The sequence below is a fragment of the Calypte anna genome, chromosome 7, assembly GCF_003957555.1.
Source record: "Calypte anna isolate BGI_N300 chromosome 7, bCalAnn1_v1.p, whole genome shotgun sequence".
NCBI classification, from domain to species: Eukaryota; Metazoa; Chordata; class Aves; order Apodiformes; family Trochilidae; genus Calypte; species Calypte anna.
The window spans coordinates 19,947,014-19,962,033 of NC_044253.1; the positions used below are offsets into that span (position 1 = coordinate 19,947,014).

At 38.7% G+C, this 15,020-nt stretch overlaps 1 protein-coding gene across 2 annotated transcripts in view; it reads left to right on the forward strand.

The window, feature by feature from the left end:
* The window catches only part of CERS6 (ceramide synthase 6), a 111,576-nt gene that overhangs the window by 52,134 nt on the left and 44,422 nt on the right, over window positions 1–15,020 (forward strand). For both annotated transcript variants that reach the window (XM_030454375.1, XM_030454374.1), the window contains exon 4: window positions 5,104–5,161. In XM_030454375.1, coding sequence (XP_030310235.1) covers window positions 5,104–5,161 — 58 coding nt within the window. The remainder of the gene's footprint in view (window positions 1–5,103; window positions 5,162–15,020) is intronic.

Genomic DNA, 15,020 nt, shown 5'->3' on the forward strand with positions numbered 1-15,020 from the left:
TTAATCAGGCACAGGTGGGCTTAACACAAGCTCATGCCCACTCCCTGGCAATTAGTGGCACCTGGTTGCCTCATTTCACTACAAAGGGAAATCTGCAGGAACAGAGAGGTCTCGTGCCCGTTCAGCTGTATTTCTGGGAGACGTGGCTGAGCTAAACATGTCTGACACAGTGCATGAACATTATGTGTGGATATGGGGTAGGGGGGTCCTTTGCTTGAACACCGCTTGAACAATTTGTTTTTATTAGGTGAAGTGTAATTTCCTATTACAGAGCAGAAATCTGGAGGGAAATTTGAAGGACTCATCAGTGTGGTCAAGAGAACCTGGAAATTAGTGAAATGCTTTCTCAAGTGTTCACTTAAGTAGGTTATTTTGCTGAATTGAGCACAACAGGGTATACCAGATGGTTGGCAGAGGCTCTCCAACTTTTCCATCTCATTAGTGTTCTGTATCATGCTGAAGCACCTTCAAATTTTTATTAGCTGCCCAAAGTTAAAAGGGTTGAGACATTAAGAAACTAGCTGTCCTCTGGATTGGGAACACATTCACATGTTGAACAAGAGCAGTCAGATTTGTTGCTGCACTCTGGAGGGACTCTAAAGTATTCATTTTAAGACTACATTAGAAAGTATTTTCTTTTTTTTACTTAAGAGTCACTTCTTAGTTTGACTCTTCTCTGCAGTGTGTCACACAAATATATCCATCACATATTTGAAACACAACAACTGGTCTGATGAGCTCTGGCACACCCTGAAGTGTTTACCAGGGCCATATGTAACAAGGTTTGATCTCCCTCATCCTGAGCTCAAACAAACACAAGTCGGGTTCGATCTGGAAATCTTGTAGGCATATTAGTGCAGTACAAAATTGAATCTCATAAACCCTGTTGCAAGCAGACAGATGAATTCTTCCAGAACACTTGTTCTTTTCATATGGATTTAAATTAACCTAAGCAGTCTTTCAAGCAGCACACTTTGTGTTTTTGTGGGTCATTTAAATTCTGTGTCTTTGTGCAAATGACTGGAGGAGTGTCTGAGGGCCAGAGCAAATTCTTACAAAACCAAGCAGCTTCAGCTGTCATCATCTTTCAGTTAAATGTGAATTTATGTGTCTAGTCACCCACAATGGGCTGCTTCACCTAGTGGCCTCAATTGCATTGCTTTGCTTGGGCAGCCAGTATTGCTAGGGGAAAAAAGGGAACAAAAGATATCTTAGCACAGATCTTGTCTCACTTTTCTTAGTCTGTTGTGCTCTCCTACTTCTGCTTTAGAAGAGTTTGTTACTTTCCTGTTGCAGACACCCAGCTGTCACCCACAGGACAGTTGTCCCTGGTGACCTGGGGATGTTTAGCATGAGCTGCTGATGCTTAAGGAGGACTTGGAGAAGGATATCAGAAAGAGTGATAGAGAGGGTTTATGCCACTGGCCAGACATGTTCCCTTCCCTGTCATTTGTGACGATTCAGTCTGTGCTCAGACTAAGGAATTTTTCCAACCACTAGAGCTGGTACTACTACATATGACAAATTAAAGACTTCTCTTAATCAACTACCACTCTGTGGATTCAGTCGGGAATGAGACTTGATAACCTCACACTTAAGAAAGATATTGTTCTTTTCTATCATGTCCTACACAGACAGAAACAACATTTTGCCTAAGTTCCAAAATACTCAGGTGGTTTGGACACTGGCCTGTAATGTGAGTGGACTTGATTCCTATTCATAACTTTATCTCTCTACTTGCATCTCTTTGTCCTTGGGCTGCATTGGGACCCAAATAGAGAGATAATGAGGTATATACTGCAGATTGTGTATGATGGATTTCATTAGAGTACTTGCTGCAAGAGAATTAAATTGAGAGTTCACCTGTGGATGAATCTTGCTGGATGAATCTGCACTGCATGAAACATATTTATCTCATACCTTCTGGCCTTGTCTGTATGATTCTGAGTAAATAATAGAGCTTCATAACCTAGTTTCTGTCCCCTGTCCTTCCTCCCAAGAAATGGAGTATTTTCTGCTACCATAAAGCAACTTCACAAGAGGAGATGTTCCTACACATAGTGATTTTGATGCTAAGAAACTCTTCAGAAGTGTGTTTAAAAGATGTGACAGAGAAAATTTAACCTAGGTTTTCCAAAGCCTGTCAGAGATAGCTAGGAAAGGTAGAAAAACAGGCAGAGAACTGTGTGCTAGTTCAGTTTCTGGTGTGTTCAGAGGCATAGTGATCTATGTGTAAAGTTGCTCAAAGGACTGTTGGTGTATCAACCATTACATTTCTCGAAGCCCATAGCTGACAGCTACAGATAGACTCCTTGCCTTTTTTTTTCTTTTTCTTGAAGCTGATGGGAACAGCATCCCTTTACTTTGATCATATGTTGTATGCATATTTCTTCTGACTGAAATTCCTCTTGAATGTTACTCATTCTGTAAATGGTCTTAACTATTAACTTATTTTAGCTGAGATTTTATAGATCTCAATATATGTTAATTTGCAGGCAACAAGCATCTAGTTACATCTTTGTCTTCTTTAATTTTATTGAAAAAGATAGTTACAAATTAAATATCACCAGCTGTTAAGGTTAATGGTGTTAGCAGTTACCATGCAACACTTACTAAAATGTTGAACATAGCTACTTAGTATGTTATACCAGATACATTCCCTTACCATGTATTATACTGTATATATGATAAATACTTCAGTAACTTAAAACCTTCCAAACTTTGGGCAGTAGAGGTTTTGGCATGAGTTACAGCAATAAACTATCTACAAGTAGTGGTAAAAATTGTGGGAAATTCCTTGGACTTTTTTGGATGGGATTGAGATTCCAGTTGGGGTACTGAGCCAGCAGAATTTCCCTTTGAAGGCAACAGAAAAGGCAGCTGCCAGGTAAAGAGAAGTGGAAAGTTCTTTCTAGCTCTGGAAGCACCAGAGTTATCTGTTCAGTGATGATAAACATGCTGGGGGTCAATTCTGACTTCGCTTTGTTCTAGACTTTTCTTTGTTCACTTCCATCAAGCCACAGATTTGTTGAATAGCTTTTGTGGATGTTGTTTAGAGCAAGTTTTTTTCTGTCAATATTACTTATTTTTTAAAGAAGTTAGCACTTTGACCAGCCTTATTTACTCTGAGGTGATAACTGCAGTAAATGCTGCAGATGGAGTCTTTCAGATGGCTGGTTTGTCCAGAATGGAGAATTCTGAAGATCCACCATCCATAACTTAGCTGTTAGCATATTTCAGATACTTTGGACTTCCTTTAGACTCCTCTGTGAAGTACTGCATCTCCTAAAAGCAATCTACAGATTTCTTCAAATATGTAGCAAATTTTCCTTGGAGAAATGTGAAACAAGGGTGATATTGAGGGGATTTTTAAAACACGAAAGCTCTTTGTGAAGGATTTATCATCACTGCTCAGCCTCAGAAGTGAAAGAATGGCACTGGGAGGGCTCAGCAGTGAGATTAGGTTAGACAGTTTTTCCCTCCCAGTATTCATATTTTCAGTGACAACTTTCAGACTGTCACTATGTGAGGTATGTAACCCTGAAGTTAAATGACAGGTTTCCTAGCTGTAGGACTGGCTTAATGAGAAGATTGTTACTCAAACAAGACCTTCCTTTATATTACTGTTCTTGCTGCCTCTTCCATGTGTGTGGTCTTAAGATTTCTACAAGCATAACTACTGTTTTGCCACCAAATGTTTTCTTTCTGCAGTACTTGAGGAAACTGCCAGAATGAAAGCTGTGACCTGTGTTGCTAGTGTGATTGAACCCTTGAAGGGGTTGGTGTTTGTATCATACCAATTGAATAAACTAATCTTTGCTGTGCTCTGGAAGTTGCAGGGTAAGAGAAGCTGAAGTATCCCACTTTAAATCTCAATGATGTTCTTACACTTTCCTGTGCTCAGCTTGTCAGAGCATTATTTTTTGTATGATACAACTTCATTTCTTGTAAAAGTTGAAGAGGAAGCTTTGCATTAATGTCCTTTTACATAGGAGCATTTTCAGTTTTGAAAGCATTCCACTAATGTCTGAACATGCTTTGGTGCCAATCAACCATAAGCTGGTAGTTTTGTCAGTGGAGAGAATGTTGTAAGTGCCTTAAAATATGTACCTGAAGATGATTCACATTGCAGCACTGCCTCTCACTGAGGTACGAAGGTATATCTCATCCTGCTACAAAGGTTATAAATATTGCCTCACTGATGTTTATTTCAAGCCTGTTTGTGTGGTAACTCCACCTGTTGGAAAAAAACCTAGGAATTTCTCTGAGAATTTACACTGCACAAAGTTTTGATTTTAATTCCTTATACTTCCATTGACTCTTCTCTTCTAAGCCAATAATGGGTCAAAAAGGCAGGACAATATTCTTTCTTCTTTTACTGGCAAAAAGGATGTTTTCATGTTAAATCTCCTGCTGATTTTTTTCTTATTTTCTATGGCTTCTAGTTTGCTTCACTGTGAAAATTAAAACTAGAAGCCCAGTAATTATTTCATGTGTACCAGGGAAAATGTATAACCATCTTTATCAAGGAAGCCCTTTGAAGTAGATGTAAATTGTGGATATATTTCTATCCAGCATAACTGACACAATTGCACTCCCTAAAACTATGAAGTGCTGGTATCTGCCAAGTGAAATACCAGCTCACTGTGGATAATGCTTTTCATTACTAAAGACTCTATTTGATGTGCAGCACTCTAACCTCACCTGTTGAAGTCTTAATAAAATTTCTTATTGTCATTATCCTGGTGTCTATTAATGACCAATCTTTCCAAAAATAGACATGCAAATTGTCCTCTGTCCTCCACTGTCCTGCTAGTTTTCATGAAGCTTTAACAACCTTAATTATCCCTGAAAACTTTTTTACTTCCGTCATGTTTAGGTAAAATTAAGCAGTATTTTCAGACCGCTAATTATAGGCCAGGAAAAGCGCACAAGCACAATACTTGATAAAAAAAGTTGCAGGAAACAAGACCAAAATGGTGCTTTGACTTCTGTTACTCTGACTAGAGTGTGGTAGTTTGGGAGTACTATAAGAAATAATGTGTAGAACTGTAAAGTTTGTAAACCTGATATCCGAGAGTTAATCTCTTGTACCTTTTGCAGGTGGAGATTTACATTTTACCTTTATATATTTACCTATGGAGTACGGTTCCTGAAAAAGGTAGGCACTTATATTATTACACTTTTGTAACACATCACAGATTTGTTTGAAGTCTTACATAGGTGTGATATGAAGCACATACATAAAATGTATGCTCACAAAAAAGAAAAATTAAAATTTAATTTGCATTAATAAAATTAGCTGCTGCCTACATGGGTAAGGAAATACAAGTTTCTATCAATATCTAAAGGAGAAAAAAATAAAAATATTGGTATAGCAACATGCCTAGTTTACTTTATTACTTTTCATTGTAGGAAGTAAACTGGCAGTATGGCTTACCAAAGTATTCATCTCAGTTTCTGCATGATCCTTATTTAAATGCCTCTGGTTACCTTTTATTAATAAATGAAATCCATTAGTGTTTTATAAAATGGTGGGTTTTGCCCATTCTTTGATGTACTGTGGAAAGAAGTTTCCATGGAGTTTCCCACCAATGCTGTGTTTCTGGTGATCTAAGCAGAGAAGGGTATTGATAGCTTCTAAATGCCCTTGTGTAGGTCTGTTCACTCTGCCACAGACAGTAATATGGATTTATGGTTCCAGTTGTTTTTACAATGTGACTAGTTCTCAACCTTTCATGAAAGTTGTATTATATTTGTGTAATTCTCAGAGGTGAAATTAAGGGAATGTGTGGTCTCAGTGTTACTGTAATCTTACCTTCTTTTTTTAGACAAAAATTTGACACAAGAAAATATATCCTAAATGTTTCTGGTTCTTTGTAAGTAAAAGCAGTAAATAAAAAGTCCTCATCATGTTTAAGATTATAGTTTTTGAGGCTGTCCTAGGTGCTGGGCAACTTGGTGCCAGCAGGACCATCGATGTGCCTGTGAGGAGAGGGGTCACAAAGTGTGGGTGCCAGTCCTCCCAATGGGTCAGAGCAGCATCTAAAGTGCAACCTCTGTCTGCCTCCATAAGCACTTACACTCTCTGTGTACTTGATCCACTAGCAGGCTGTGTAGTCATGATCTGATACTGTCTTCTGCCTTGGATTCTGTCTGTGTCACTGTCATGAAATATGAGAATAGTTTAACAAACAATTTTCACAACCTGAAAGGTTACCCGGCCTGCAAGCAGGCGGAGGTTGTGACAGTGGATTTATAGGATTCTGTAAGGCACAAGAACATGGAGGTTTTATCCTCTGGATTTCTCTATTACCACAAAAATCACTATTAGCAAGTATCACAGCACCGCAGCAAGTGGAAAGCATACCTCTCTCAACACAAATACAGTGTCTGTTCTAGGGAAAACTGAACACTGGCTTTTCTGAAGAACAATTCAGTAACTTCATTACAAGCCATTGCCAGCTGTTTTCATACAAAGTGCAGGATGTGTTCTTCCCAAATCAACATCTCACTGCAGTTTGAGGAGAGCTGGCTGACATAGCATAGTTGTTTTAACAAGGTATATCATTGCTTTAGAAGCTTAAGGAGGATTAGTTGTGTAATTTAGCTGTAATTTTAACTTTCAACATGTTTAATTTTTACAAAGAGAGCTTGGTCATGATGCCACTTTGTATGTCTTTTTAATTACTCATTTTTACACAGTGTTGTAAATACGTCTTGCAACATTTTATGCTATAGTTATTACTCCAGTGTTTGCTTTGTATACTCAGCTCTTTCACATGCAAATTTATGTAAATTAAGAAAAGTATTATTGTGATTGTATTTGTATTTACACCATCTCCTTAGTAACATTTTTTAACTAAAAGGAAGTACAGGCTTTTTGCTGTACATCAAACACCAAAGATTTTACTAGGCTGACTTAAGGGGGAGATCTGGGTTTGCAAGGAATAAATATAGACCCCAGACAGAGGGAGACACTTCACAGTACCCAAGTGCATAGCACCTTTTAATAATCCCTTTTAATTTGTCTTGGTTTTCTTAATAGAGCAATTAGAAATAAAAACTTTATTGCTTCCTTAGTAACCTAGTGAAAACAGTGGAGCATAATAAATTTTGATAGCAAGATGTTTCCTTCAAGAAGCTGTTTTGCCCAGAGAGAAGGTTCATTTCATGGTCAGCAGTGTCTTGCTGTGCTGATGCTACAGTATCGGCATCCTTTCAAATAACCAGGTCTGCTTAGACCCATCCCTAAGATACCCAGTCTGGAAGAGTGATAACACCCAGGGGCACTGAGCTCAGGTGCAACATCAGTGCAGTTCTGTCACAGCAACACGTGTTCCCTTACTGGCAGAGGATGAGAAAGAGTGAAAACTACAAACAATCCTGTTCTGAAGAATGGAATATGCCACCAGCATAGTACCACATTGGAAAATACACATTTCCCTAAGATTATGCTTAGTTAATATATAACTTGGGATAGTTGAATAAGACATTTTGATAGAGCATGTCTTTCAAACATTGAAATGTAATAAGTATATATTTTATAAAGGAAAACTGCATTTTTATGCTTTTCAAATGAATAGAATCATTCAAGATTGGTTGGTTTGTCAATTTCTGGATATTTAAGATCCCTGATTTGAGAAAATTGTTTTTTTCATTCTGAGGTGGGAGTTCTCCTTATTAGTTGGTCTCACAGCTTTTACTCTCATGAGGTACTGCCTCTAGAAAACTGAACCAACTAAGTTGAATGAAAAGCTCTCCCTAAAACACTAAATGCACAATCCATTGTCCTATTATAAATTCTTTGTTGGCTCTTGAACTGCCAAGCAACAAAATACCCTGACTTCTATATTACTGTCCTTCTGTCCTGAACTGACCCAGTCTCTTTGCAACCTGCCACTCCTTTGCTTTGCTCCATGTGTTGCTGACCTGATTTTTTTGTTGTTGTTGTTCAAGTTTGGCTCTCTTAAATGTTCTTTCCTTAGTTAGAGGGTGAACGAATCTTTACCTACAAGATTGGCATGAAGCCCATCAATTACTTAGGCACCACTTTAAACTAGTTTTGAGGTCCTTTGCTTTGTGCTGGCCCTTTGCCTAGAGGTGAATTTCACCTTTTTGGGTTATTTCTGAAAACACCTTTCTCATAATGCCCACAGCACATGAATCATTGCTACTTTGTCTTCTACTGTCACCTTCCCTCTTTGCTGCATAAAGCAATATTAGTGTATCTGTGCAGTATCAGCAGAAGGGTGGATGTCTGTCCTTCCTTGTGCCCACCAAACTGCCTGAGGAAGATTTAACCAAGATACTGAGGCAAACCATCATTCTTGCAAAGAATGTCTTTAGGTTTTCAGTGGCTTTGTAGAGCTGACAAGGTAACTGGCTTTTTGAGAAGATGTGCCCAGGCTTAATAAGCAGTAATTAGTTAGCAGACTTATCAACTCTCTTGCCTTAGTTCTGAAAGTGTGATACTGTCAGCATGGCATGGCAGCATGCCAGAGTTAGTTTATTTTTAGCATAGTAGTAACTAACTGTATTGAAGTTTTACATTTGCCTGGCTCGAGTATCTCTCAAGGAGAAAAGGACCTGAGGTTTCAGCATTGCTTCTCAGTGCCCTACAGAAGCACGTGATAAGTAATAAAGCTGTCATTCAGGGCAGTCCTACTTCTCTCTAAAATGCTGTGGCAAGACTGTTGTTACTCCCCATGGCCGCAGTTAATGGCTTATCCACATAAAAGAAAATTCTACGCACAGTAAAGCAACCTGTAAGTCTTTGTAATAACTGCACATGATAAGATATATTATCAGTTCTTTTGCCATGAGGAAGACATTGTGGGAGATATAACAACTTTGTTTTCACCTAAAATTTTGCCTCTTTATTGAACTGGTTTTAGGGGGTTGTCTTTTTCCAATGACTGACGTATGCTGTTGCTGCTAAGCCATAAAGTAAAAAACCTCTTTTGTTGAACAGAATTTTCAAAAAGTTTCAATTCGTAGGAAAAAATTGCCGATATAAAGCTTTATCTTAAACATTTGCTCTTCTGCAACAGAACCTATCAACCCAGATGTTTTAAATAAGTTTTTGGCCTAGTGGTGATGGCAGGGTGCTCTAGACTTGACCTTTTTGAAGCAAAAAGTTGACCATGAACATGAGGGAATGCTTTAGGTTGGCAAGGCAGAGGGTCCTACATGTGGCAGTTTCTTGTAGGCCAAGGTATCACAATCAGGTACTGATATTTTATCCATATCCAGCTGCTCTGATTGTTTCCCATTTCTTCAGCCTAAAGAACGAGTAAAAGTGCAATATATAACATTTGTATCTGACTTCTTCAGTCAGGAGGAGATTTTAACTGCAGGATGCATTGGTGTGATTAGTATGTCTTTTAACCATTAACAGTAGGAAATGCATGCCTCTTTCATGAGTTACAGTGAAATGAGAGAATTAAGTCTTTAGTAATAATAGGGAAGGCAGGACAGTTGCTTTTTTACTCACAAATGGACCATATATAGAGGAACAGCTCACAGCTTTCTAGATACTTAGCCAAATCATTGTTTCAATGACAGATTGTGTATCACTATTCATACATGAGACCAACAGGTTTCAGTAAAATTTTTACTGTAGAGTTATTGCAGTTCTTAGTATTTAACTATCGTAATAGACTTACCACTCTTCCCCAGCTCCTGTGTGTCTTGTTTGGTTTTTTTTTTACTCTGCTTTGCATCAAAGTAAGTAAGTTAATATTACAGAGCTGCAAGGCTTAAATTTTTGACAGAGTTTGCTCTCATTGGCTGTAATCAGTGAACTAATTAATGACTTTTCAATGTCAAAGCGTCTTAAAGATGAAATTGTTTCCTTTGTCTTGGTTTCTTTTTTATATATTTTTAATAAATCTTTGCTTCTTCCTAAAGTTCTCTAACTTAGTGCTTTCAATTGTAGTTTACTGTAAGTTATTCTTCTATGTGAGGAAACAGACGGAGAGACTAACTTTCAAAGACAAGGTGACACTTCTTTCATTACTCGTTGCCAACTCTGTTACTCACTGCCTCACAAAGATTTTAATACTTAGTACTAGAGTGACCCTTAAAAATCCTTTAATGCAAGGACCTTCCCAGCTGCTCCTCAGTGACCTTATTTGTAGTAAAATGGCAAATGTTGGACCATCCTATCTTTGTTTTCAAACTGAAAAGATGGTAGACCAAGCCTCTCTACATTTTGGCAGTTCGGACTGAAGCCAGTCCTTTTACCTAAGTGCTTTGTTGCTTCATCTAAAGTGAAGCCCAAATTAAAATAGCTTTTTATTTCTTTCAGAACACCCTTAGAGTCTCTCCAAAGTATTTTCTTTGTTGCTTTCTGGGTTGGTTTGTTTGTTTTCTCATTTGTTTGTTTGGTTTTGGTTTGGTTTTTATTTGTCTATTTCACAATTTTCCTGAAAATTATAGGTATTAAACCAGAGAGTGGGGATTGCTTTTAGGTTTACTTTAACTCATTTCTGTAGTTCTTTTTCTAAAATTAAATAGTCAAAAAGGTGATTTTATTTTGTTTCATGTGGTATTTAAATATAAACATACAAGATACAGAACAAAAGTGTTTAGAGTAGGTGATCCTAAATGTAGATCTTACAAGCTCTATATTTACTCTTGTGTTAGCCTCACAGTAAACCAGAGTAACAATGATGATAAGAACTTATCTATCACAAAGCTAACATTCTTGTTTGGGTGGTACCAGAGCCCTGGTGTTGTAAAGATTTTAATCTTCACAGATAATTCATGACAATATCTCTCATTAGAGGCTTAGAAGACCCACATCTAACTTGATCTGTGATGTAATGACACTGACTCTAACACAGGTATTTGGCTTCAAATGCCATCATCACTGTGAAGTATGATTATGAAAATATGATATGGCCCTAGGTTTTCTTAGGAATTGGCTTAATAACCTGCATACCCAGAAGCATGTTCGTTTGCCCTGGTAATAAATATACTACAGCATTCTTTGTGTATAAATTAGTAAGGTTTGAAGCATAAGAGATAACTAACCAATTCTATTTCAACTCTGTGTATTTCTATCTATTTCAACATTGTGTATATGCAAATTTTCCCCTTCTGACTACAGCTGGGATTTTTCAGCACCAACATTTGTTTTATTTCCCTGTCTACAAAACACTTCCTTGCAGAGCCCCACACCAGTGTTGATGCCAACAAAACATTTAAGTTCTGGTGACATTAAACTGACTGCTTTGCTTATCACTAAACAAGTAGGAAGTTTTTGTTTTCTTCAAAAATATTTGCAACTAAATCAATGGTGGCTTTGGCTTATTAAGAGTTAATGGTTTGGTTGTGCTCCCCTGAAATGGAAAAGCAAACATTAGCTTCAGGGATAAAGAAACAAGTAAGGAATTCAGGATTGGCTTGTTACTTGCTTGCTGATCTTTGGTGCTAAGCAGTATCTTGTATAATGCTGTAGAATAAAAATACTTAACAAACATCTGGAAACAAAGCTTCCAGGTGACATATGATGACTTTTCACATCCAGTTTCCTTCCTTTAATTGCCCATGAGAACTGCAAACCAACAAAAGAGCATAATTTCCCTGAAGTAAGAGTCTTGTGAAGTCTGTGTGGAGGTTTGGGAACCTGAAGTTGTGTGCAGGATTCTTACTGGGAAAAAGACCATCAATCTGGATAAACAAATAACTTTTGACTCCCTCTCTTTCAAATTCAGTGTTGAAGTAAGGTTGATGATACAAGAGGGCTGTGGCTGTGTTTAAAAAATGCCGGGTGCATCATATTTGTGGATATAGGCAGCTGATTTAGTGGCAGCTCTGCATCTCCCTTCCTCAGGAGTCATCCCCTACAACAAAACTCTCTGCCATGTAATTGCAGCTCCTAATGGTGCAGACAGATTGCAAAACAAGAGGAAAGCCATACTGAAAAGTAAGTTTGACTCCAAAAACTTAAGTGACATAAGTGTATGTGTGGTAGCTAGAAAAATAGCAATGTATTCTGAAGGAAGAAAAAAACCCCAACACTTAGAGCTCCATCTCCACTGTTATGAATGTTCTTTTTTAAAGTATAGGAAGTTTCAAAAAAAGAAGTGAAATACCCTTGTTATTGCAGTATTTGCTGAGCTAGCCAGCAACTGTATGACAGCAGGATATGCTCTGTTAGTTGCCCACAGTTTCTATGCTCATTTAGAGAGGACCTGACTTCCTAGTGCTGTTTTATGAGGGTGCTGCATTCTGCTGAAGTTCAGTTCAGTTCATGCATTTTTTGCCTCTTTAATTGGAATAAAATAGCAATAGCAATCTATGCAGATGTTACAGCCCTGAGCTGTCCATACCAGTTTGGATTGCTTATAGTGTAGGATTTTAGAGCCTAAAGTCAGACAGCCAGTTTGAAGTACAAAAAAAGAACTTGCCACTTCATGGTGTGGTGACTTTTTTGACATTGTTTCTGTGTTACAATTCATCTGTATCTCAAAATTATTGAGATTTTTAACCTTATGGGAAGTAAATAGCTGTTAATATGCACAGCAGCTTCACAGAATTGTTCTAACTGGGGAAAGAGGCATCTCTGTGATGAAGATTGATCAATGGGACATTTACCTGGACTAGTGTCTCATTTGCCATTCTGGTTTTGGAAGTTTCCTGCTGCTTCTCCTTCTATCAATTTTGTGATTTTTTTCCATCACATCTATTACATCATTTTTTTTTCAGAACAACCTGAGGTCTGTTCTGGATGTGATCATATGTTATGGTTGAATTGCATCACTCTTACTGTTTTACAGAACAACTGTATGTTTTTTCTATTATGAAAGACATATTTTGCTATACTCTGTTCACCTGATTTTTCTCAGCCATATAGTCTCAGCAGGCTCATGGCATGCTCAGCATACATTATAAGCATTTCCCTTCACTGATTCAGTAAAGCAGCTTAATTCAGTCATAAATTACTTTGTCTAATAAGCAAGAAATATTCCAATTTCACAGTGGTACATGAGGTTTTCTTACGCTGGAACTGTTTTTTCCAATGGTTCCCATAAGATCTGAGTTGTTTCTCCATGGAGCAATGGAGAGTACAGGTGTGGTTTGGATACTTGTTTGTTTCTTTCTTTTCCTGACCTAGTTTGTATAGATTTGCAAAGAACAACCTGATCATGGAAAGCTCAGCATGAGTGAGACTGCAGGTAGTTTTCTACCTGTTCTATAGCATTTGTTTTCTGTCTTCTCTGTTTCAAGACTGCCCATGGAGATTGCATGGATTATCTGAAGATGAGTAGTGTGAGGAGGTACAGGTTTATCCTTGCAGCTCTCTTCAAAAGGATGGTTTGCTGTAGTGGCCCATTTGGCAGCGACCAGTTCTTCCCTTTTGTGCAGCTCAGGGCTTGTTGCCACTGGGAGTGGGAGTGGCAGGACTATTCTAGGGAGCAACTAAATTTTATATAACTCTATATAATCTTTCCTTTTCCATATACTCTTTAGTTACCTCTTATGTCAATCTATTCTACTTTCTTGGTTTGGTTTTGGTGGGGTTTTTTGTTTGTTTGTTTGTTTGTTTGAGATCACACTATACTGTTTGTCCAAATTTCATAGAATCACAGAAATTTAGGGGTTGGAAGGGACCTCAAAAGATCACCTAGTCCAATCCCCTGTGAGAGAGCAGGGTCACCTACAGCAGATCACACAGGAATACATCCAGGTGGGTTTTGAATGTCTCCAGGGAAGGAGACTTCACAACCTCCCTGGGCAGCCTGTGCCAGTGGTCTGTCACCCTCATAGTGAAAAAATTCTTCCTAATATTTATACAGAACTCCCTAGGCTCCAGTTTATGACCATTGCCACTTGTCCTGTTGTTAGTCACCTCTGAGAAAATCTTGACTCTGTCCTCCTGGCACTCACCCCTTACGGATTTATAAACACTGATGAGGTCACCCCTCACTCTCCTCAAAGCTGAACAGCCCCAGCTCCCTCAGACTTTCCTCATAAGGGAGATATTCCACTCCTTTATGTTGGTGGCTCTGCACTGGACTCTTTCAAGTAGTTCCCTGTCCTTCTGGAACTGAGGGGCCCAGAAATGGACACATTATTCCAGATGCAGCCTCACCAGGGCAGAGTAGAGGGCAAGGAGAATCTATCTTGTCCTACTAACCACCTCCCTTCTAATGCATTCCAGGATGCCATTGGCCTTCTTGGCCACCAGGGCACATTGTTGGTTTGTGGTCTTCCTTCCATCCACCAGCACCCCCAGGCCCCTTTCCCCTGTGCTGCTCTCCAACAGCTCAGTCCCCAGCCTATACCGGTACCTTGGGTCAGTTTATTTCTTAAACTGACTTTGTTATTTCAGGGAGTGGGTTTGGGAATCCTTTTAAGTCTGTGAGTTTGATGTGCTTCTATGGACTACAGAAAGGCTGCCTTGTTTTATTCCAGTCTTGTTGCCACCTTTTTACTATGATAATTTTATCCAGTATCAACACATTTTCCCAAAGACACAGATACCTATGGTTTTGATTTAGCTCTTAGGCTCAACTGTGGTTCTGCAGCAGATGTGCATCAAGATCTTTAATCTTTCTAGAGGTTATTTGTTCCTGTCAGTTCTCTAAAATATGAAGAGAATAAATGGGGAATTTCGCCTTTGTACATGATAATTTCCAAAGTGCTAGTGAGAACAGGGGGGCTCTGACTCTGCCTCCCTGATCCTGTGCCCTGTTTCCTGGTGGTTCAGCAGGACAGAGGGCAGCTGGGATTGTGATCAGTCAGCTCTGGAGGTGCTGGGGAAGCAAGCCAGGGTGCAGCTGCTTTGAAGCCAGCAGGTCTTCCTCAGTTGTCCAGGAACTCTTCACTGCACTCACAGTACAGGGTACATGACAGCCTTTTCAAAAGTCTCATGCTGATTACAGTGTTTTGTTGGACTGTGATTTTTAAGAATACTCTTCCACCAGTTTCATGAGAGAGCAGTTGTGTTGCAGCAAAGGTGACTGCATCTGCAAAGAGTGGATCTTTGAAAATTACCCTGACTGAAA